The sequence below is a fragment of the Festucalex cinctus genome, chromosome 18, assembly GCF_051991245.1.
Source record: "Festucalex cinctus isolate MCC-2025b chromosome 18, RoL_Fcin_1.0, whole genome shotgun sequence".
Taxonomy (NCBI): Eukaryota; Metazoa; Chordata; class Actinopteri; order Syngnathiformes; family Syngnathidae; genus Festucalex; species Festucalex cinctus.
Window position 1 is genome coordinate 12,820,392 of NC_135428.1, and position 25,802 is coordinate 12,846,193.

The following is a 25,802-nucleotide window of genomic DNA, read 5'->3' on the forward strand; positions in this document are numbered from 1 at the left end:
CTTTTTTTTCCAAGCTTTTCATTTAGTTTCTTTTCAGTGAAAAGATGACATAAATCAAGAAAAAAAATATACAGTATCAATAAAGCCACTTTATGGAAATCGTCATCCATATCGATCAGAAAAATCTGTGAAAACATAGGAAACTAGTAAAACTATGAAAAGACTTGAAAACTCATCCAAAAAAAATCTTCATGATGATCAAAATTGTCATAAAGTAAAAAATGCAAAATGTATTAAAATTAAAATATCATCATCTAACAAGAAAGCAATCAATCAAAACATTAAGCATAAAGATACTTACAGTATATAAAATCCCAATCAATCAAAAAATGCAAGCAATTAAAATGAAAATAAAATCTAAAATTTATATACAAAAAACTTGTTAAACTATTAAAAAAAGTTTTCACTAATGAATGAAAAACAAATCTACACTAATACAAATAAATACTGTAAAAATAAATAAATAAAAATACCATGAAAGTACGTCATTATTATTTTTTTAATTCAGCAAAATAAAACATAAAAAAAATCATTAAAAATCATTGTCTTCTATTTTATGTCTCCCAGTATCTCAGCCACGCTTATGGATGATGAAAACTCAATCTTTAAAAATGTAAAAAAAAATAAAAAAATTTAGAACGCATGATAATGTAAAACATCATGTATGAAAATCAATCAATCAATCAATCAATCAAAAATATCTATAAAATCAGTAAAAAAAAAAATCATCGTAGCCATAGTAAGTGAATATCAAATATGTATAGAATTTGAAAATGTTCATTCGTCATTGAAAAGAAGCCATAAAGTCAAAACCTCAGTACAACTCATAATCTACAAAAAATCATTAAAAATCAGTGTCACCAGTCCTTATAAAAATCTTAAAAAGTACATGTAAAAAAAAAAAAACACACAAACGCAGAAAATGTTTGAATTGCTGTTGTCTCATCATATCTCTTCCACACTCTTGACACAATCGACGACGATAAACCTTCATCTTAGATGAAGACGGCAGACGCTCACCACAATTACGAGGCCAAATTTCAACTCCAGCCTTTTCATGTCTTATTTCCATCCCCTGACTACAAAAGGCATTTCAAGTAGTTGATGAAATCCACTGAAAGCTGCCAGGACGCCTGCTTGATGTTTTTATTAGAAAGCCCCCACCTGACCCGTCTGCTCTCCTTTTTTTTTTTTTCCTCCACAGGACACGGAGATCATCAACACGGCCGTCCTGACGGGTCGCACGGTGGCCATCCCCGTCAAGATGGTGTCCATCGAGATGAACGGAGCCGTCACCGACGTCTCCGCCTTCGTGCAGTGCAAGTCGGCCAACGAAGACATCGTCAAGGTATCGGAAAGCATCATCAGCATCATCATCATCATCATCATCACTGTGACCATTACAGGCATTCAATTAGTTTTGCTGATACCTGCAGAAACCCTGAATGAAGTCATATTATTTTTCAAGAAAAAAAATCAACTTCTAAAGTCTCACTCTTGTGAAAATAGTTTTTGTTTTTTTTTCTCTAGAAAATACAATTATTAGTGGTGTCAGAAGTAAATTTAAAAATAATGCATATATTTGTGGAGACTGGGGTCAAATTGTCTTTTACAATTTGAAAAATGTATAGAATTTCATGTTAAAGATTAGGTAGCTCTTAATTTGAAATGAAATATGCACTAAGCTCACCGTTGTCTTGCGAATGCAATTATGCCCTCTCGTGGCACAAAAAAATGACTTTAACACAAATCAATATCACACTTTTCTTTACAGTACCGTACTTCTTTTTAATTCACTCATTATTATGAATTGACTGTATCAATGACTAAAAGATGCAGCCATATTTCTATTAGTTTAACATTTATTTTTCCACTTTTACGTTAACCAGTGTATGAAAATGTTTTATTGTACATTTAGGACAGATATTAAATTTGCGATTGTGAGTTTCTTCTTGAAGTCATGCGATTAATTATGATTAATTATTTTTAATCGCGCGACACCCCTAAAAATTATCCATTTAAAAATAAAGCTGTCTTTCAAAAAAAACAAAAAAAAAAAAACATTATAAATTGTAATGTGAGGATTTTTTTTCCAGATGAATCTTATTTAGATTAAAAAACAAAAAACAAAAGGTGTAATCTTAAGGGAGTAAAATAGTATTTAGTCAAGAAAAAAAACAAGAGCAAAGATATATTTTGTCTGGATTAAAAAGTCACAATTATGAGAAGCCACATTTTTCACTCAAAAAGTCAGAATTTTTACAAGAACAGACCATTTTGTCGGGTTAACAATTTGCATTTTTCACGAAAAAAAAAGACCTTTACAAGAACAAAGACTTATTTAGTAGTTTTAGTACATTTATTCTATCTGTAGTTCTTCAAATTAATCTGCTGTAATAGATATTTTCCGGACCCCCAAGCTACAGCTGCCGAACCCGGCGTGTCCAGGAACCGCAGTTTGAGAGCCACAGCCGTAAAGGCCGTCTCCCGTCTGGCCGGGGAAGTCAATTTGGACCGAATTAATCGAGTTACGTGGCGGCTGCGGTGCATGAGCGTAACCCCCCCCAATGCACAGCCCCTTCTCAGCGTGTCCTCCTGATTTGATTCCTCAAATAAAATCAATAGTTCATAAAAGGCGGCAGATACATCAATGGGGGGGAAAGCAGTAAAAATCTCCCCGACGTGCTTGTCCGCCGCCGTCTCGTGTACTCCGGCCCTCACGTTGTTAACTTTAGTGCCGTGGCTACAGGCAAAGTATAAAAAAAAAAGAAAGAATTGGAGTAAATAAAAGCATTTCTCAGCTGAGAGTTGCATCATGTTCTTGTATTGACGGCTTAACGGGTGGTTAGCTGGTGTTCCGTTTCGTGTAATCGATTGCCGAGGAGTCTCGAGATTCAGTCTCGACTCGACTCAACAGCACTATAAGAAGTCTGTCGGTAATACAGTCCGTACATTTCTCAAAAACATAAATTCAAGTACTCTTGAAAAAAGTAATTATCAGAGAAAATATTCATAAAATTATTAAAATTATTGAATTTATTGAAATCATTTAAATGTAGTTATTAAACCAAAAAAGTATATATTAGAGAAAATATTCATAAAATTATTAAAATGATTGAATTTATTGAAATCATTTCAATTACTTATTAAACATGAAAGAATTCCCTAAGCCTTTTTTAAAAAGTTATCAAAATAACCTGGCATTAAGAAATGAAATCAATATGAGTCATAATCAATCACAATTTATTTACACATTAAAATGCAACTATATAAATTATAGCAATTCAAATATTAGTGTCCAAAATGAGCATCAGCAAACGAAAAAAAATCAGCACAAATAATGAAAAAAAAATCTGTTAGCATGAACATTATCATCACAGTCATTATCAATTTAGAAAAGTAAGTACATTTAATTTTAGTTTTGAATACATTTTTTTAAAATACCATTAAATACCTAAACATTGCAATTTGCAACATAAAGCATTAAATTGTTAGCTCATCATTACTCTTCAAAAAAAAATTATCAGTTTAAAAATCAATACAGAAAATTTAAACAAATGTTTTAAATCCTCAGTCAAAAATATAAATTATAAATAAATATCAGCAACATGACCATAACTAATCAGAACTAATCAACAATCAAGGGCATTGATCCTAAATCAGAACATAATCAGCTGTGTGAAGTTGCATGTCAATCAGACGGAAAATAAATATGATGTCAAAATAATCGTAAAAAAAGTGTCCTGGCATCGCATTCATGCTCTCGACGCTTGAAAATCGACGCCCAATCACTGCAATGTGACCAGCATGTCGTCCTTTTACGACGATGCAGGATTTACTCGAACAACAAGTTATGTCCAATATTGGCTTGATCTGAGTTGAGGTCTGTGATGGAGGAAAAAAGAAGGAAAAACAAAAAGCCACCTCCTCATCTTCAAAGTGTCTTTCAAGTGAAGAAGCCGATTGATTTGCCATATACGTGGAGCCGATCGCGCCGCTGTGTCCGTGCGCTTCTTTTGTAAAGGTTGCCAGTTTAGTTCCACGCCGCTGCATGGAGCTCAGCGGGGGATGCGCAGGCCTCGGGTGACTCACCGTGACCGCCAAGACTTTGACTTTTCAGCCTCGTCGCCCAATAGCGGAAATATCTCTCCGTTCTTCTCTCGGGAGCTTTGTGTGCTGCGTGAAGGCAAAACATATTTTTTGGAGATTCAGGCAAAAATCACAATCGCTTTGAAATTCCCACGTTCAAAGTGGAATTGGGTGGACAGGTCCATCATAACAAGACACAGGAAAAACACACAGGACCCATGTTCGAAATCAAACAGGAAGTCAGCCATTTTGGTTTGAAGCAACCAATTTGGGGGAATTCCAGGGGTGAATACTTTTAACAAATTCTTACTTGAGAAGCTAAGAAAAATATTAGACCCCAGCACCAGTTTTGCCAATGCGAAATTGGTTGGACTTGTCAATCATAACAGGCCACATGAAAAAGTCTCAAGGATCCATGGCCGAACTTGAACCGGAAGCCAGCAATGTGGTTTTGAAGCAGCCATTTTGGATTCCAGGGCTCAAAAGTTGGAAAAATCAGCCCCCAATACCAGTTTCACCAATTAACGCGAAATTGGGTAGACTTATCGATTATACTATGAAGTACGAAAAAGTCTCAAGGACCCATGCCCGAAATCAAACAGGAAGTCTGCCATTTTGTTTTAGGTGAATTACACAGCCGAATACTTCCCATTTTCACCAAATAATGTGAAATTGGTTGAACTTGGCAATCATAACAGAAGACACAAAAATGTCTTAAGGATCCATGTCAAAGATCAAACAGGAAGTCTGCCGCTTTGGTTTGAAGCAGCCATTTTGGGGCGAATTCTAATGCTCCAAAGTTGGGAAAATTAGCCTCCGAAGCTAGTTTCAAAGATCAACATGAATTTGGTTGTACATATTGATTATAGCAGATCGCGTGGAAACAGTCTCCAGGACCTAAGGTCAAAATTGAACAGGAAGTCAATGTTTTTCAAGCACCCATTTTGGGATTCACCCATTGACAGGAAATTCAGTTGGCATGTCGGTCATAGTAGGCTGTGTGAAAAAGTCTTAAGGACTCCTGATTGAAATTGTTCTCAAGCAGGGGAGAATTCCAGCCCAAAGTTACAAAAACAACAACAACAACAACAAAAACAATCGGCACAAACATTGGTTGGACATGTCGATCATAACCAGGCACACAAAAAAAAGTCTCAAAAACCAATAGCTACAATTAAACAGGAAATTATGAGGTGAATTTCAAGGTTTAAAAGTTTGAAAAAAATAAATAAATCGCCCCTGACAAAAGTTTCACCCATTGGTGCAAAATTTGATGTACTTGTCAATCATAACAGACCACACGAAAAATTTCAAGGACCCATTTCAAAATGGAACGGAATGCCCTCCATTTCTGTTAGAAGCAGCAATTTTGTCTGAGTTGCAGGTCGTCAACGAACTCCAACTCGGAAATTGTCCCCGTAGAGCCCCACTCGTTAACAGGTACCCTCGACAGATGGTCAACGCTAAATTGTGAGGCTTTTTTTGCCGACGCCATCTAATAGCTTGATGCCACGCCGTGACAAAGGAGACGCGAGGGTCGTTTTTAACTTTCAAGCCTCGTCTTGAGCTCCATTGGAATCATCATAAATACTCCGCCACCCTACCCTTACTCCTCCTTCCCCCCTCGAACGCTAAATTATTAATTGAAATGGATCTGGAGGGGCTTTGGGACTCCCGTCTAGGATTCATCCAGTGGTTGGGAGGTAATCGGAGGATCTAATCTCCTGCAAATGGAGTTCGGGCCGGCCGGCCCGGACTTCTCCGCGGTGCAGAGGATACATCATAACCGGGGGAGGCGGAGAGGGGGCGGGGCAGGTCATGTTGCCGGGTAATATATCCCGCCTCTCGTCCGCGGGCTGGAAAATCTCCGTTCTCATCGGGTTAATGCAATTTTGCCGGGAGTTGACCTTACGTGTGCAGCCGTTGCGCGTTTACTGCGCCGTCTGCTGATGCGTATCTGGACGACGGCAACAAAGAGGGGACGTAATTCACCGCAACGGCCGCGCGCAGCCTGATGAAGGGGTCCGGGGCCTGACACTTGAAATACTCGCTGGAGCTCCCGCGGCCATTTTCCGCTGATAAATTTGGCCCGCTAATTGCGAGTCGAAAGCTGTTAGCGACTGCGGCGGGTGTTCCGTTCGCCGCGGTGGCTTTCCCTTCCGCCTCACCCCCCTCACCTCCCTCCCCCACCTTCGCCGCAGTGCCGCTAATGCGCTGTGGCATCCGCCGCGGTGCCAGCAGATTGCTCGGGCGGGGACGCGTCACATTGTGTCGTATTTAACGCCGGATGGGAAAGTGGCGGGGTTAATAAGGGCGACGCCACCCAAGGGCCTTTTTCACACACATCTATTCCATTAATACATGAACGGCTGACAGAAGAAGCGTCTGTCCTTCAAACGAGCGATTCTTTAGTGCCATTCAGTCGTCAAACTTCAGTGGTGCAAACAAAAATGATCCACAATCGTGCATCATCAGATTTCTTGTACTGTATGTACAAAGCCAAATTTGGCAGCAATTAAAATCTGCAAGTTTAACCTGAAAATGGTCACTTTGGGACAAAATGGCAGACTTTCTGTTTGCATGTCTTCTTGAGACTTTTTTTGTGGTTCTACTTCTGATCGACGTACCTACCAAATGTCGTGCTGCTAAGTGCAACTGGCTTTAGGGGCTCAATTTTTTTGTAAATGTTTCAATGACGCCTAGAAATGGCTAAAATGAACCTAAAATGGCTGTTTCAAGCTAAAATAGCAACCTTCCTGTGCATTTTCAGGCATGGCTTCTTGAGACGTTTTTGTGGGTCTACTTCTGATCGACGTACCTACCAAATATCGTGGTCCGAAGTGCAACTGGCTGCAGAGACTATTTTTTTTTTTTTTAAATTCGAAGATGTGGCGAAATGGCTAAAATGGACCTAAAATGGCTGTTTCAAACTGAAATGGCAATCTTCCTGCGCATTTTCAAGCATGGCTTCTTGAGACTTTTTTGTGGGTATACCCGTGCTAGACATGCCTGTGATTTCATGTTGCTAACGGCGACTGGATTTTGGGGCTACATTTTCTCATATGTGCTCAGAAAGATGACCTAGAAATTGCTGAAATGACCCTGAAATGTCTGTTTCAAACTCAAATGACAGACGTCCTGTGCATTTTCATCATTGGATGCTTGAGACTTTTTTGTGGGTCTAGTTGTGATAGATATGCCGACCGAATTTCACGATACTAAAGTGCAACTGGCTTTAGGGGCGGAATTTTCTTCACATGCTCTGTAGGATGTGAGGAAATGGCTGAAATGTTCCAGAAATGGCCACTTGAAACTTAAATGGCAGACTTCCTGTGCATTTTCATTATTGAATGCTTGAGACTTTTTTTGTGGGTCTAGTCGTGATAGACATGCGACCAAATTTCATGTTCCTAAGCGCAAGTGGCATCCAGGGCTGAATTCTTAAATACAATAAACGCTCAGGACGCCTGACTGGCTAAATGACCCTAAAATGGCTGCTTCAAACTAAAATGGCTGACTCCATGTGCGTTTTTGGATATGGCTTATTGAGACTTTTTTGTGGGTCTACTCATGATAGACATGCTTACCTATTTTGATGTCGCCAAGTGCAACTGTTTTCAGAGGCAGATTTATTTTCATGAAAGGTAAAAGTTTGCCTTATAGGCAAGCCTGTGACCCTCCTCGTCCATCAACATCCAAAAACATGGGGCGGGAAATGACTTCCCCGCTTGCTACTTTCACACCTTTTTCGGACAAACTCGTCAGACTTTAACGTCCAAACGCCAGCGGCTGCTGTCACGAGTACTTTTGTGACTGAATGGGAACAAAGTCCCTAAAGCAGTTCCCCCATCTCCTCACTTTTTTTTTTTAACTTCTCTTTCTCCCTTTTTCCCGGGCCATCAGATCATCTTCAGCCTCATTAATCCGAGTAACAACAGGCTAATATATGTGTAAATGTGCGGCGGTTGGGAGGGGGCTCTTAGGCTAGCGCGGCTAAATTAGCTCGCATCCGTTTAACACACATCCATCACAGCGGCGAAAGCTCCTTAGCGGCGACGTGGTGCCCGCTAATGCCGCGCCATGTGTCAGCTTTCATTCCATTTAACACGCCGTCACTAGGGAAGGGGGAAGGAGAGGGGGGGGGGGGGGGGGGGGGGAGCGCTAACCCCCGCCGCCTCGCTACTGGCAGTTAATCAGCCCGTGTCGAAATATGAGGAGAGATGATTTCTTGCTCCCACATATCATTCACATGGCAGTCATTTGTGACACGTCCATACAAATGGAAGGAGATTACGTGTGTGTTCGCGTGTATGAGTGTGTGTGTGTGTGTGATCCACTTGAGCGATAGCAGGTAATTAACGCGCGGCAGCATCTGGCCACTGGTGAACACAAGCGGCAGTTGTTGAAGGAGCGGCTGTCCTGAGCAGACCTTTCCAAGATGAAAACAGTTAAACACAAACACTGGCAATGAGATTTTTTTTCTTCTTCTTTTTGATATTTTATATTTGTTTACAGCAACTCCAATTATTTGCCAAGGATGGGATCGGGCTAGCCCGCGAATGACTAGCGAATAGCCACATATAATTGACGCCAATTATAAATGCATTGCAAACAATTTGGTTAAACTGCCAACAATTGTTTTTCACAAAAGCGAAAAATAATAATAATCTTTCAAATCTGAACAAAAAATGTGAATAGGTTAATCTGGGGGTATGACTTTGGTGGCCTTATTTGGCTATTTTTATTTACATTTAATTATTTTATTTTGATATTTAAACGTGATTTTATTGTCCGTAAACTGGAGCCTATCCCAGCTACAACATATTTCATTCTTTTTTTAAATTTAATTTCATTGTTTATCATTTACTTGTATTTTGTTATACTATTTTGAACAGATTTCCATTCTTGTTTCAGGTTTGATTTATTGTATTGTACGAAAATAGATGTAGTAAATGTTTTATTTTATATATATACATATATATATATATTATTTTTGTGTTATTTTAACTTTTTTAAATGCTATTATTGCTTTACTGTTTCCAATACTTATTATTGAACGTATTTATATAGAATTTTAATGTTAAAGATATTGCTATACGATTTCACATTTCTTTTCTCATATTTTCATATTTTATAGACATTAAGTTTTTAAAGTATTAGTATTTTAGTTCAAATTTGTCTTTTATTCTCTTATTTTTAATTTATTTATTATATTACTATTTTAAATGTATATTTAAGTTTTATTTTTATGTAGTTTCATTTATTCTGTGTTAATTGTATTTGTTTGCTTTAGGGATATTTTATCCACCTATTTTATTTTTTTCATTATTTTTTAATGTATTTCTCTGTTTTTCTGCGATTGTTCCTTTTTTTCTTCGTTTTTATATTTATTTGTATTTTTAATTATTCCTGTTGTTTTTGGATTTTATTTTACCATCTTAATTATTTTTGTAATGTTTTATTTTTATTTTTTCTAAGAGTCATTTGTGTTGCATTATTTATTTCACAATTTTATTTATTTTCAATTTTTGTATACTAGATTTAAGAATATTTGTAATTTAGCTAACCATTTTAAAAGTAGAATATTTTTTTATGTGATTGTTATTCTGGGGTTTTTTTTGTTCGTTTTTATATTTATTTGTATTTTTTATTATTCCTGTTGTATTTGGATTTTATTTTCCCATCTTAATTATTTTGTAATGTTTTATTTTTATTTTTGCTAAGAGTTATTTGTGTTCCATTATTTATTTCACAATTTTATTTATTTTCAGTTTTGTATACTAGATTTAAGAATATTTCTAATTTATCTTACCATTTTAAAAGTAGGACAATTTAATAAATGTAATGTAATTTTTAATGTACTGTACTTCTATTTCAATTTCAAATATTTATTTGTATTTTGTAATGCTTACTTGTGTTTTAACTCTTATATGAATAATTTAATTAGAAATATATGTATATTTATTTATGTATATCCTGTTTTGTTTCTTGAGGTGGAGATGGCAAATTGAAGCGCTTTTTGCTGTTTTTTTATCTTTTTTTTTTTTTCTTCTTTTTTTTTTTGCTGTGCCCTGTTGTGGTAGCGTACGCGTGCGACGTGATGGTATGCCACAAGGTCTTATCTCTCCCGCCTTCACGTAGCATCTGTGAGTCACGGCGCCCGAGGGGACTGGCGGGGGACCCGGTCCTGGCGGTGGGGGGGTTGGCGTGCTTTGGCCTTATCTCCTATTGACATTATTGTGTACACCAAGACAACGGGAACCAAGAATGGAAGGACTGACCACTATTTTTAGCATCACGGTGGCCAGGTACATGCAGGTAGTGCATTTCCATCTAACATTTTGCAACTTTTAGACCTATATTAAAAAAAATATATGTGTATATATATGTATATATATATATATATATATATATATATATATATATATATATATATATATATATATATATATATATATATATATATATACACATAGTTCACATTAGATCCTTTTAATGCCGCAGGCTCCATCTCAGAGGCTCTTGGGCCTCCCCACAGTCGTCTTTTGACCCGATAAATGACCCTGGAACTAATGTAACTGCAGATAGTTATTGAACTGTCAAGTGTATTTCCTGGAGTGGCGGCATTAAATTAGCAGAGGTACGGTTAGCCAAGCAAGCACACTCAATATCACACGGCTCACTTGCTTGTGGCTTTAATGGATAATGAAAAATGATACATGATGTCGGCGAGACCCCTCGAACGCACTGCAACACCTGTTCCTGTCAATGGATTATTATTTTTTTTTTACGCCAGTAGAGGGCCTCATCTGCATATCAAACATCCTTCCCATTTCCTCTCTTGCTTGTGTTGATTCAAAATCATTTGCATATAAGACAATAGAGGCGGGAAACAAGGTGACACACATACAGGGCCGACGTTCAATATCACGGTTTCGCCTTGTAAACTCTTACGATCCATCCCGCCTCGCCCGGCCGACCTTGAGGACACACACGGCTTTTATGATCCTGTTAGCACGTATGGAGAGGTGGAGTACCTCCGCCAAGGAGCTTATGTTGCCATTTTGCCGCTTGCGAGTTCGTTTACGGTCCAAAAATGGATCTGATTGATTTCCAGTAAATGGAGTAGTGGGGGGTGGTTGAGCTTCGATTTCATGGTGTTGATCCAAGTGGGGATTTTGCCATCGCAATAGTCTCCTACAGAGTACATTTTCGAGCACTGGAATTTGCCACAAAATGGCCGACCTTCTTTTCAATTTCTGACATGGCTCCTACAGACTTTTTTTTTTTTTTTTTTTTTTTTTTTTTTTATGTGTCCTTTTATTAGATGTGTCCAAATAATTTTTTTGTGAAAAAGTCAAACTAAACATTTGTGCTTGTATTTGTCCCAATTCTTGTGTTTTAACTTACTTTAAAATCAACTACCAGCCTAGCCACTATAAAACAAAACTGTGGTGCCCACCCCTGGGGTCGAACCCACAACGCGAGCGAGTGTCCAGTGTATGAGCGCAAAGAGCTTACATTGAGCTAAAACTTCAGGCCACCGTCACAACTCAAGGCAGTTTTTGAAGGATTATTTTCCTTAGCATGACCCGCCCTACTCTGCCTGCGATTGGCTCATCAGTCCTTATGCCTAACGTTAGCCAATCTAAAGAGTGAAGAAAAGAGGTACCAGCCAATGGCTGGTGGCTTCATTCCGGCTTCACCATCCTTGAGTAAAAAATGGGTAATCTGGCTCACAGATATTCCTGAACGGTGCACATCTTGTGTTTGTTTTAAGTACACAACATGTGGTCTTCTTTGCTTTGTTTTGTCTGTCAGTAAACCAACTTGGAGTGGCAATAAACAGTTTGAAGCCTCTTTTTTGGACAATTGTTCGCGATCTGCAAGTGATTTGAGGTCAATACTGAAGACTTTTTCACGTATCTTGTTGTGAAAGGCATGCTGTTGTTGGCAAATTTTTGCAGTATTTTTGTTGCGCCCAAAGACTCAACCTTGGAACAGCAAATAAATTGCAGCACTGACAGCCACCCGTGTACCCGCTCCGTATTTCACCCCTCAGTCGACGAGGTGACCATTACCATATAGAGCCACGCTCCTTTACCTTGACCTTTCCCCGTGCTTTGTGTGGCAGGTCTCCATGAATTGCGACTACGTGTTTGTCAACGGCAAGGAGACGCGAGGCTCCATGAACGCCAGGGTCATCTTCAGCTACGAGCACCTGAGCGCACCCCTGGAGCTCACCGTGTGGGTGCCCAAGCTCCCCCTGCGGGTGGAACTGTCCGACAGCAACCTGAGCTTCATCAAGGGCTGGCGGGTCCCCATTCTGCCTGACCGCAGGTGAGGCACCATCAAGGTTATTGTAGTTCACAAAAATAGACTACAATTGGGGGCATAAGGGGTAGAACGAGATAAGTTTTAACTTCTTCCTATCCCCTTTTGAACATGTAAATTGTGATTGATTGATGATTTTATGGGGTTCTTCTTTTCTTTTTTAATTTTTTGTTTCTCTGCTGTTTGTTTGTATGTTTATATATTCAATAAATCAAATCAAATCAAAAATCAAAAAAACAATTGAAGAAAAACATTTTCATAGACAAAATAAACCGTAAACCAGTGTGCTAAAAACAAAACAAAACATATAACTCCAACAAATATGGGTGCAACAAAAGCTAATTTGAATCAGAAAATGTAGCTGATACATTGAAATTAGGACTGTGCACAAAACAGTGGTGATTCTAATTGAGTAGTGAATTGGCTGCTGAAAACGTGCTTGAAAGCCATATACGTTTCATTCCAGTGGATGTCTGCAAGTAGCTGGCTACGGCTAATGCCATCTTAACAATGGGGAATATTTGGCCGGCTAACGCCTCACTGTTGGCCGGCTAATGCCGTGCTAGCAATGTGAATATTTGGCCGGCTAACACCTCACTTTTGGCCAGCTAGCGCCGTGCTAGCAAAGGGAATATTTGGCTGGGTAACGCCTCACTTTTGGTCGGCTAACACCGTGCTAGCAACAGGAAGATTTGGCTGGCTAACGACTCCGGGTTGGTCGGCTAACGTTGTCCTAGCAACGTGAATATTTGGCCGGCTAACGCTTCACTGTTGGCCAGCTAACGCCGTGCTAGCAATGGAAATATTTGGCAGGCTAACGTCTCACTCTTGGCCAGCTAACACCATGCTAGCATTGGGAATATTTGGCCGGCTATCACATGCTAGCAACAAATGAAAGGAGTTTGTAAACTTGGATGCCGGACCTGAGAGAGAAACTAGTTTAGGGCTAGCTCAGATGAGGCTAGTAGCAGCATAGACAGCTTTAATTAAAAAGGTGTCAGAGAGAACAAAAATGTGGGTTATGGCGTTGGCCTATGTCACAGAATCCTGGAGGTTAACGTCAGTTATTTTAAGGTAAAGATTTTCGTCTTTCCGGGTACACTGCGTCAAATGAAAAGAAGTTGATTTGAAGCCGTTATGTGCCTGATACCACTGCCTAATATCAATACTCACCCATCCCTATCCAAAACATATCTTGTCTTGTGTTATTGATTAATTTACTTTGTTTACAGTCACTTGAAATCCTATCAGTGTTGTGGTGTTCCTAACATAATAAAGCTGATAGGTTTCCAGTAACCATGTGAACAGGCATGTGGCAGCCATCTTATTATCAGAGCTTTAGAGTACATTCGCTATTTATCGCATTTCAATGAGTTATCTACCTTCACAACACTTTTTCCTCAGGACTTGATTTTTCGTTGCACTCATTATCCGAAGAGCATTGAACCTGTTTGTCAAAAACACTTGAAAGTGAACAGCAGAAGTCTTTTTTTTTTTTTTTTTTGGTCTTGTTTTGTTCCAATTAGACGGAACACGCCGCAGCGCCCGTAGCCTCGCCTAACGAGGCTCTCAGGTGCATTTTGATCCACTTTTTCATGTTGGCGTCTGAGCCCTCCCGACACATTTAGCCGACGAGGCCGAGACGGAGACTTCATTAGGATGTGTACCCGAGGCTTCTTAGAACAAACAAGTGCTTTTTGCACCTTGCCGGGGGATGATGAGGGCTTTGCTCAAAAACATTTGCAGCAGTCGAGGATTATGTTTTCTCTCAATGACAATGTCATTTAGTACCGTCACATCTTTGCTGCAGTTTGTATCTTTTTTTTTTTTTTTTTTTTTATGCATACATTTGGAGATAAATGTTTTTTGTTTTTTGTTAGCTAGATAGTTTGCTTTGTACTATGTGATTGTGATCTTGTTCGGTGTAATTAAAAGCAAGATAAGCTGAGAGGTTTCACTCAAATTTGAACACCAAAGACAAAATTCGGTTGAAGGGAAGACATGTTGATGAGATAAGTTACTTCCTCGCTTTGCCGTCTGCCACTGTGCAAATGAAGGCAGATGTTACTTCCGATGTTTATCTTACCAAGACGCAGTCAAATGGAAGATTTATTGCACTGTCAGTTTATCTTTCCAAAGAGGAAGCCAGACAAGATATTTTACTTAAGTGTTTATCTTGCCAAAGTGCAATTGAAGGTAAAATCTGTTCATTTGTTTTTCTACTACCAAGCTTAAGAGAAAACGAGGCTAGATATATTACTTAATCTGTTTGCCATCTTGCCAAAGTGCAAGTGAAGGCAAAATGTTGCCTCGTCTGCTTATTTTGCAGGGAACGAGGCAAGATTTGTTGATCCAGTTATGTTTACCATTTTACAATTGAGTGCAACATTATGTTACTGTTTCTATTTGTTGTCTTGCCAAAACACAACTGAAGGCAAGGTAGGTTGCTGCACCCGTTTGCCATCTTGCCGAAGCGCACACGAAGGAAACAAAACTTGCTGCTTCATGTTTCCCATCCTGCCAAAATGCAAGCAAAGGGAAGACGTGCTTCCTTATCTTGCCACAGCACAATTGAAGGAATGATATGTTGCTTCTTCTTTTATCCCACCAAAGCACAGTTGAAGGCGAGAAATTTTGAAGCAAGATATGTTCCTTATGCTGAATGCTCTCTTGCCAAAGTGCTATTGAGGTTTGTTGCTCTGTTGCTTTAGCCGGTTTGTTTTCTAAAAATACCACTGAAGGCAAGGTATGTTTCCTCAGCTGTTTATCTTGGCAAAGCGCAATTGAAGGCAAGATATGTTGTTGCTTCATTTATTTGCCATCTTGCACAAATAAGTTAATGGCAAAATATTTTCCGGCAGTATATTTTCTAGCTGTTATCTTTACCTTCCAAATTGCAACGGAAGGCACTGTATGTTTCCTCAGGTGGTTATCTTGGCAAAGCGCAATTGAAGGCAAGATATGTTGCGTCAGTTATTTGCCATCTTGCACAAAGCAATTTATCACAAGAACTTTTCCAGTAAGTTTGTTCTAGCTGCTACCTTTACCTTCCACAAAGCAACTGAAGGTAAGACATTTTGCGTCATCTGTTTATCTTGCTGTAGTGCAATCAATGGAGAAGTTTGTCAATTGCCGTGGCGCCAAAGCGCAATTAACAAGCAAAAAAACGTGGTGTGGCCCTTTAAAACGACAATGCTGGCCAAGGGGAAATTAAAGCTGCCGTACGGATGTTCTGCTGCCACCTATGGTGGAATAATGCATTGCAACAAGAGAACTGTCGATAACTAGCCCCTCCCCTTTGCAATTCTAACTCTATATCATTTTGACTGTCGCACTCATTACAAAAAATTTGGAGAGTGCTTGTGTGAATAGTACACAAAATATTAAAATAAAATGGTGGCTTGGGTGAAAAGAAAAAAACAAAAAAACTGTTCCATGCAGTTTTTTTTTTTAAGGGCGTCCCTCCAATGACAAACGGCCGTCAGGTGATTGCCGTGGAGGTATTCCGGCATGCCGGTCATGTGCGGCGCGGTTACAAACAGGCCCACAACACTTCATTTAGGAGATGTTTAATGGCGGCATTAAGAACGCGCGGCGCTTGGCTGCCGTCCTCGCCGCCGGAGTACATCACCATCCACCCAAAGCGCTCCCATGCGCGCTGAATACAAACGGCACGTTTAAGGCGCTGGCGCGGGGACGGGGGGTACTTCAAATGACCCTGAGCGCCTGCAAAACATATTGCATAGGCGACATTTTTTTCTTTAATATCCCGCTAACGTATTCAATCGGTGAACCCCCGTTTATCACGGAGGATGCGTTCCAGAACCATCCGTGATATCTGCGATGGAGAGAGACCATTTAAAAAACATTTTTGTAATAGTTTTACATCTCTCGCACACTTTAAACACGTTTCACGCTAATGTTCATCAGTTTTTCCGATCAAGGTTGTGCTGCTGATTCCGATACCGATCACATGGAATTTTGCATTGGATTTTTTTATTCTTCTTATCATTATTATTATTATTATTATTATTATTATTATTATTATTATTATTATTATTATTATTTATTCCTATATTTAGTGAGCAACCAAGATGCTTTTGCAGTGTTCCCCTACGTATATGCTGACTCGGGCTGGGTTTAAAAAATCAAATAATCAGTATCGAATTGATTTTCATTTTTGAGCCTGATACCAATTCATAAAACCCTGAATCCATTATTTTAATATCTATTTTCCCAAAAAATTAATAAGAAAATTAAAAATTTTGAAGGCCTTTTTCTCTTAATTTTTTTATTTTTTATTTTTTTTACTGAATTTAGAAGTATTTTTCTTACATTTATGAAAGATTTGACCTTTTACACTTTAATACAATTCAGACTCTTTTTTTTTATTTATATTTACAATTATTAATATTTTCATCTCATCCTTGCTGATGTCAATGTTTGTGTAGCACTGAGTGATTACAACACGTGTTACTTTCATTAATAAACTATATCAACCATTTACTGCCTTTGCAAAATTTTATTTGGAATTTAATATTTGTGGAGTTTATCATGTCCTTGATAGTTAAGAAGAATTGATGTTCTATAATTAATATCGATTAAATTGAAGTGAATCGAATAGGAAAAAAATCGAAATCAAATTGAACTGAATTTTTTAGCCTTCATTTGCTCAGGCCATAGCACAGTCTAATGCAAAAGTAGTGCTTGTACGCCATATCTTCCATTTTTGCTTGGATTGTTATTGTTAGCCTCCAGTCTGCCAGTCTGCTCTGTTCCCCTGCCCTGACTTGACTTCCACTCACTCACTCCCGCAGCAGCAACAACAACAATGAGGTCTCCTGGCCCGCAGTGTCTCTTTGTTACAGTCAGTGGCTGCGTTATCCGCTACGACGCCAGACCCTAATCGGATGAGACATTTTTCATCTGGCCCGGCAACAATATCAACCTTTCTGAAGTTAAAACCGGAGCCTGAGCGCGACGGGCGGACGTCTCGGACAGAGACGGAGCGGAGCGCCTGCCGTTTTAAGTGAATGACTCACGAGTGGTCGCACTAAACTCACTTACCTGAGCGGACATTGGCGACTTACGTCCTGCGGGCTCCTGTTTGAATGGCACCAGATGCAAAAGAAATCCCAGACGACAGCCTACTGTAGACAGATAGGAAAGTATGGCATCAAGTCATCATAGATAGGGGATGATGGATTTAGTGGGAAATGCTACAAAAAAAAATCTGGTATAAAGTCACTGATGACATCGCAAATAGATATTATCAATGCTATTTAAGATTTTAGTAGGAAGTCATGAAAAAAACTAGCATAAATAAGTCATTGGTGCTCATGATATTTAGTAGGAAATCATACGAGAACATATTTAGACTTGGTGGGGCTCCATAGAACATATTATTGTTATATACATTTTTTGGGGTGGGGGTTGACTTCCCTTTAAGAATTTTGTAAGATATAGTCCAAAAAATGTACAGTATAAAAAAAAATAGTAGGATATTGTACAAAAAAAGTAGATGACACCATATAGTATGAAGTTATACGAAAAAATTATAGCGTAAACAAGTCATTGATGATTTCGTGGACATGGATGACCACAAGGAATTTTGTTGGATATTCTACAAATTCTAAAATATGTCTAAAAGTCAGTGGTGACTTGTGACATCATGGCAAAAACAAGTAAGGATTTGCTGCTTATTTATTTATTTATTTATTTATTTATTTATTTATTTATATTTTACTGTAATCACTGATGACATCATGAATGGTCATTGTGTATGTAACTGGAAATGGTACAATACAGTAAAGTTTTGGCATAAAGTTTTGGCAAGATAAATGGTATTTTGCCAAATGTCAAAAATCATAAATCTTACTTTATTTAGTTGGAAATTGTTCCAAAAAGTGACATCATAATGCAATAATACGCACAAAATATGATTCAAAATGGAAAAAATGGAAATCCTATAGGTCATGCGAAATGATCCTGGAATTTAGTAGGAAATGCACAAAACCGCCTGTCATAACGTCAGCGATTATTATTTATGATTATTCTGTCTGACCCAGTTAGCAAAACGCGACTGGAACTTGAAAGTGGCCATCTACTGCCAACTGCTGAGACGCACGTGACGCGGCGCTTCGCGCCATCTGTTCTTAAGGGTCTCGGCTCTGTTCACAATTTGTCATCATCTCGCTGATGAGTCGCTCGGCACTCTTCCACCGTCGCATTATCCCGTCTTCATGTCGAGAGGGAGGGGAAAGGCAAAAAAAAAAAAAGTGCCAGTAGGTGCGAAACGATAAGCAGCTGCTTTTTGGAGGCGGGCCCGGTTTGGGCAAAGCCGGGTTAAACGTGCCAGGTGCTTCCCTGGCTGAGGCCAATCTGCTCCGCACCAACAGATTATTGCTGCGGTGAAACTTGACAGGCTGCCACTTGCTCCGCCTCCTTCTGTGACAAAATAAATAAATCATATAAAAAATGTGTAATACTGAGTCATCAAAATATTTTGATAATTTTTTTTTCACACCCTTCTTTCCTACAAAATTCCATGACCGCGTGGTCCCGTTCTGGTTTGTTTGTGTAGGAGCACCCGGGACAGCGACGCCGACGAGGACGAGGACGACCGTCGGGTGAGCCGCGGCTGCACGCTGCAGTACCAGCGGGCGCTGGTCAAGGTCCTGACTCAGTTCCACACCACGTCCAGCGAGGGCACCGACCAGGTCATCACCATGCTGGGGCCCGACTGGCAGGTGGACGTCACCGACCTGGTCCAGGACTCGCTCAAGGTGGCCGACCCCCGCGTGGCCGAGCTGGTGGACAGGACGGTCCTCGTGGGACTGGAGCTGGGATCCACCGTCTTGAAGGTCAGAAACGTTGCCCTCAGTCTCCACTTGGATAAAAGCAATAAAGATTAAAAAATTAAAAAATAAAACACCTGAATTTGTGGAGCTTTGTGGAGAAATGTGCCTCTAAAGTCACACCAATGCTATTTGCACTCCACAGTGTCCACTTTGCTGCGGCTGCCTATTTTCTTACTGCCCTTAGTCTCGTCCCTGATAAAAATAAATAAATAATAAAATACATGAATTTCTCCGTAGAAAAAAGAATTTGACGAAAGTCATTGGGGAAAAAAATACACCTCTAAAGTCGTATAAAGTGTTGGATCCTCTCTGACTCCAAGTTTCCACTTGGCTGTAGCGGTCCATTTGCCCTCAGTCTCATCTCAGATCAAATTTAGCTTGCTACGTTGCCATCAAAAGCCGAATGAAATCTACCAAAATGTTTGAGCAATTTATGCCATCCACTTTGCTCTCTGGAAAAAAAAAAAAAAAAAAAAAAAAAAAAAAAAGTTTCCACGGTCTCGACTTTGCTGCAGCAATCCATTCTCTGCTGCCCTCAGTCTCATCTCAGATAAAAGTTGGCTCACTAGCAGAAACCAAATGGTTTCTACTCAATTTTTTTTTAGAAAATAATGTTGCCCTCAATCTTTTTTTTTTTTTTTTTTTGCCCTCAGACTCCTTTTGGATAAAATTTGACCAAAATCTTTCAAAGTCATACAAATGTTTATTATTCCCCAGAGTGTCCACTTTGATCTTGAGATTTGTTTATTTGCTGCCCTTAGTCTCCTCCTGGATAAAATTTGTCTAATTGCCAACAGACACATTAATTCAACAACGTTTTTGTTGTCACATTTTCCTGGTTAACATCTGCTCACCTTATGGCTGTGACTTAGCTCCACAGTCTCAATTTTTCTGCACTGTGCCCTTACTCTCCTCTCATACAGTATATATCTCATTACCAACAATCATGTTGATTCGACTAAATCTTTTGAGAAAATTATGCTTCTTTTGTAATTTTTTAAAGAAAATTATGCTTCTTTGGTATCCTCTTGGATGAAAATATTCTAATAGCCACATGCCAAGAAGTCAGTTTAAAAAAAAAAAAAATACAAAACAAGGTATGAGTGGGTATGATTAGATTGTTTTAGATTCCCTTTTAACATTAGCTTACCTTGTTGCTATGCATTACCTCCACAGTCTCCACTTTGCTCCACTTTTCCCTCAGTTTCCTCTTGGATAATATGCATCACCACATACTGCAAGGAAAATAAAGGAGGTCATTTGTTGTCGTCTCTCCCACGATCTCTTTGTAGCCGATGCGTTCAAGGCGACGCGTTTTTCGCAAAGTCAAAGAAGCCATTCAACCTTTCACAAGGCAACATGCCGTGACGGTGATTTACAGCTGTTATCCGGCGCTCAAACGACCACACGTCGCCGCCACTTTTTAAGCTTCTCTGAGTGTTTTTGAGCCTTCCTCGCAATTAACTCGGCCTCGGTCCTCGCCCAGCCGCCGCCGATGTCAATGCGGCCGTCGTAAAAGTCGCATCAAGTCATCAATGGAGACGGGTTCAGAGGCCCTTCATAAAGCGGGGAAAGTTAAGCCGGCCGAAAGTTTGGCTCACGGTGAGAGATGACGCTTTAACGCTGTCAGGGTTGAACGCGGCGACCTGATGGATGGACGCGAGGAAGATACAAGGCGGCCATCCGTCATCTTAAACGGGTAATTGATCATTTGTAATCTGCTGCAGGCGCCGCCGCCGAATCTGCCGGCTGATGTAGCTTGCCACGTTGACAAATCAATGGCATGGTCGCAGATCGTTTACTCCAGCCACTCACTCGCCCGTGCCGTCATTGCGTTAGCATGCTAGCAACTAGGGATGTAACGATATCCAAACTTCACGATATGATATTATCGCGATATGAAGCTCATGACACGGCAATTATCACGATATTTTGGGGAGGTTGGCAATAATAAAAAAAATAATAAAAAAAAGGTCACAATATTGTAAAAAAAATAAGCTAAATATTGTGCATTTGTACATAACAGCAATACATAAAAAACACCTACAATCTCTAATAACACTTAATATTGAGGTACTTCATTGCTAAAGCACGCACACATTGAGTTCCTCCACTTATTGACTCGGTTCACAAGCATATTACGTTCTTCATCTGACCATTAGCTTGGATTTTAAACATAGAATGGCCAAAACATGCCTTATGAAAATGAAACTGCACTAAAAAAAAAAAAAACTAACCACCAGAGGGTGCTAAAACTGCACAAATGGAAAGGAACCTGACTTTTTTTAACAGATGTGCCACTTTTTTAATATCGTGACATGACGACGATTATATTGTGGCAGTTTTAATATCGCAATATCACGATATTGCCGTTATCGTTACATCCCTAACAACCAGACCAGTCTGGACTTTTTTAAAATTTTTTAGGCCAATTTTGATGTTTGGTAGAGTAAAGGCGACTAGTTTAGAAACTAACGTCAATAACGACCGTCATGGCTCACCTATTTCAAGTGTTTGTCATGTGACGCTTGTAATATTCCACAATCATAATATCCATCACAATAACATGTTTAAACTAGTGGGAGCAAAAAACAACATAGGTCATTTTTGGCTTAACATTTGAATTTGTCATTTTCGGTGTGAGCGAACATGCATGATTGTCGTAATTACGTCCGGGAAGCAACTCGATGCATTTGCATATGCATGCTGTTGTGATGGATTCACTAGACACACGCAGACGCGCGTGCGCACGATAGTATGTATGCCACAGGCAGGGACACTACAGGAAGCAAAGTTTTACAAATTGATGCGATGCATGGACGGATGTTAACGGAGGTGAGGACTGTGAACGTCCAACAGTGGGAGCCAATCGATTGCTGCATTTAAAAAAAAAGAAAAAGAAAGAAAAGGCATCTCATAAACGGCGGTTTGCGCGCGGTCGATCTTTGTCTATTTGGCGTCTGGCTGGGCGACTGTTTTCTCTTTTCACAAGCAATTAAAGTGTCCAAATTGAAAACGCCAACAATTGAAATCAATACTGGCAACAGTGTGCAAATGGCAAAAAGGAAAAGTGTGCACTGGCAAAAAGATCAAAAATGAGAAAGAACGATATCATATGTTCATCCACAGCATGAGAGACGCTGAAAATGACAGTGGGCTAACTCCATATTTGATATTTTGCAGATGAGGGATTGCAAAAATTTTTGGCGGCACTAAAATCTGCTAAATTTAAATTGTAATGATTGCTTCTTCGGTGTACTTTGTGTTTTTTCAGGGGCATTTTCTCAGATATCCATCCATCCATCCATCCATTTTCTTGACCGCTTATTCCTCACAAGGGTTGCGAGGGGGGGGCTGGCGCCTATTTCAGCTGGCTCTGGGCAGTAGGCGGGGGACACGCTGGACTGGTCGCCAGCCAATCACAGGGCACACAGAGACGAACAACCATCCACACTCACAAGCACTAGCTTTTTTAAAATTATTTTATTTATTATTAGGATTTAACCTGGGTTTGTTATTTTGCATTAGTATTAGTTTGAGTTTTTTTTAAATATTGCATATTTGTGGAGTGCAAGATTTTTTTTTAAGGCATTATTTTGTAATAGAGTAAAATTCACAAACAACGTTTGACCTTCCTTACCAATTACACTACACACACAAAAAAAATCCCTATTTTTCACAACACAAAGATGGTATTTAACATGGGTTTGTTATTTTGCATTAGTATTAGTTTTATTTGTTTTTTTTAATATTGCGTATTTGTATAGCACAAGATTTTTTTTTTTTATTATTATATATTTCTTTTTTAAAAGCATTATTTTGTAATAGGGTAAAATGTACAAATGACCTTCCTCCAATTACACTACATGCAAAAAAACAATCCCAATTTTTGACAACCCAAAGATGGCAAGTATTTAACATGGGTTTATTTTGCATTAGTATTAGAGTTTTGTTTTGTTTTTGTTTTTTTAAAATATCGCATATTTGTGCAGTGCAAGATTTATTTATTTTTATTTTTTTAAAAAGGCATTATTTTGTAATAGGGTAAAATGCACAAATGACCTTCCTCCAATTACACTACATGCAAAAAAAAAAAAAAATCCCAATTTTTCACAACCCAAAGATAGCGAGTATGTACGGCTGTAGAAATAAATAAAAACATTAAATACCCCGAAAAGCTCATATGAAATTAATTGGCAAAGATGAAAATGAAGGACATTTTTGCTCTAATTAAAGTTTCAGGTCGTTTTAGAAACATAAGACGCACTCTGGTTTCTATTTAGTGTCATTACCTCATTCATTGCCATCCCAGTTCAAATGATTCTTTGGCTTCCTAGCCACCGATGGCAGTGAATGACTTTACAAAAAAATGTCTTTTCCAATTTTAGCTTTAGTTACTTCCTATTTACTGTAATGACCTGATGTTGAGCTGTTGTCATGTGGGGCACTAAAGTTTTTTTGTGGTTTCCCGCCCCAAAGGTGGACTCCCCTCTGGCGGTGGACGTGGCGTTGGGCCAGGCGGCCTTCTCCGTCACAGACGACAAAGTTTCCATCAGCCAGCTGCGTGTGCAAGCCGTGTCGGGCTTGAACTTGGTGCTGCGGCCCAGCCCTGGCAACAGCCACACCCTGGTTGCCAAGGCGACCGGCCTCCAGACGCTCGGCGCCCCCAAGCAGGTATGTGGATGCCCGAATCTCACCGAGCCACGCTGTCATTTGCATGAGAATGTAATTCATTCATTTACAGAATATAGTCAAAACATGTCAAGAAAGAAAGTTATTTCTTGAGTAAAAAAAGTTTTGATATGAATTCTGTCTTGAAATGAAGAAGGAAAAGTCCTGATTTTTGGAGAAAATAACATGAAAAATAGTTTTAAAGAAATATTTTTGGGTGGGTGGGGGCGAAAAATCAGGTAAAAAATGCATAAATTCAGAAAAATAGATTCGTTGATATGGTGACAAAAATAAAAACGTTTTAAAATTGAGTAATAAAAATATTTTGAAAATAGTGTAATATTATAGCATAAAACGTTTTAGAATGTTTTTGGAATAATATAACTTTTTAAAACTTGATTTTATGAAAATGAAGGTAGATTATTGTCAGAAAATGTAATGAGAGCAAATTTTATTAGGATAAAATTTAAATATTATAATGAAGTTTTCATTTATGAGAATATATTTGGAATTTTGTGAGTAATTATGTACATTTTTGAGAATAAAATGCAGATATTACAAGCAAAACATGTTTCCATTTTCTGGGAATAAAGTGGTAATATTTAAAGAACCAAACTATTAGAATATGAATTGAATTTTAAGAACTTTTGGATATTAATAACATAAAATTCCATGAGTGAAAAATTTGAAAATTTTATGACAGCAATAAAATGTTTTAATTTTATGATAATCAATTCATTGCAAGAAAAATAAGTGTCTTAAAATAGAATATTACAGGGAAGGAGTTGCAAATGAGGTCTATTCATAGAAAATGTTCCAAAAAAAAAAAAGTCCTTCCACGTGAAGCTTGTGAAGTCATTGGCAGCCGTTCATCACCTCAAGCGGCATGTGTGAAAATGCTACAACACGCACACACGTCCGGGCGGCGAGTGAGGCGAGCATTAAATTCCAATTTTTTGTGCTTTCCGCTTCCCGGCCACCTTGAAATGTAATTATTGTAATGTATTGTTCTAAGTGCTCTCCGAGGCCGCAATAAAAGTCAGTCAGGGGTGGGTTGGGGGTGTTTGGGGGGGCGTCTCAAAGGATTTCAAGCCTTTTTGATTTGCGGGCAACTTTTCCGACGTCCTCCATCACGCTTGAAGTGTGTACAAGAAACATCAAGGTCCTCACACAAGTTTTTCATGTCTGTCAATTAGGTTTGTTTAGCACATGGACAAGCCGCTCGCTATACGAATGATGCCATTTTTTATTTTTTATTTTTTTTTCCCCCAGCTACGAGTTGTCGTTGCACGTTTTAACATCAGCTTAACTGGATTTTGGACGTCTGTAGCCGTCAGTGGCAGAGAACGAGTCATTTCTTGCACCTTTTTGTGCTCCCTGCCATTTTTCTATATTATGGCAAATGACTGCTGTGAAATGACTACGTGCAGATTTTTTATTTTTTTTGTCTGTCAAAACGAGACACACACCCCATCATGGTGGCGGTGGTCTCGCACCCCAGGCTGCGCCGTGCAGGTGTCACCTCGCATGTTGTATTCCAAGCTTGCGCTCGGGAGGCCCTCTTCTATCTGTCGCGCCTTGCGAGAAGGATGAGCGAGGTAACTCGGGGTTCAAACGTTGGTCGCCGTGGCAACAGGCATCGACGGCCCGATGGCATCGAAATGCGATTCAAATGTGTTTCGACTTTTAAACATCCCAAAATAAACACATTTGAGATACGTTGATTTTTAAACTGACATTTCATGACTCGTATATTTTACACACCCTGAAAATCAATCTAATTGTGGGAATGCTGTTTTTCGGATTCTTTATTATTTCAGGCACATTTTATTCTCCACACTTTTTTGA

General features: G+C 39.1%; 1 protein-coding gene across 2 annotated transcripts in view; it reads left to right on the forward strand.

The window, feature by feature from the left end:
* tmem132e (transmembrane protein 132E) overlaps positions 1–25,802 on the forward strand; it is a 270,213-nt gene that overhangs the window by 236,351 nt on the left and 8,060 nt on the right. For both annotated transcript variants that reach the window (XM_077504355.1, XM_077504356.1), the window contains 4 exons: positions 1,205–1,348; positions 12,224–12,429; positions 19,007–19,286; positions 23,763–23,957. In XM_077504355.1, coding sequence (XP_077360481.1) covers positions 1,205–1,348; positions 12,224–12,429; positions 19,007–19,286; positions 23,763–23,957 — 825 coding nt within the window. The remainder of the gene's footprint in view (positions 1–1,204; positions 1,349–12,223; positions 12,430–19,006; positions 19,287–23,762; positions 23,958–25,802) is intronic.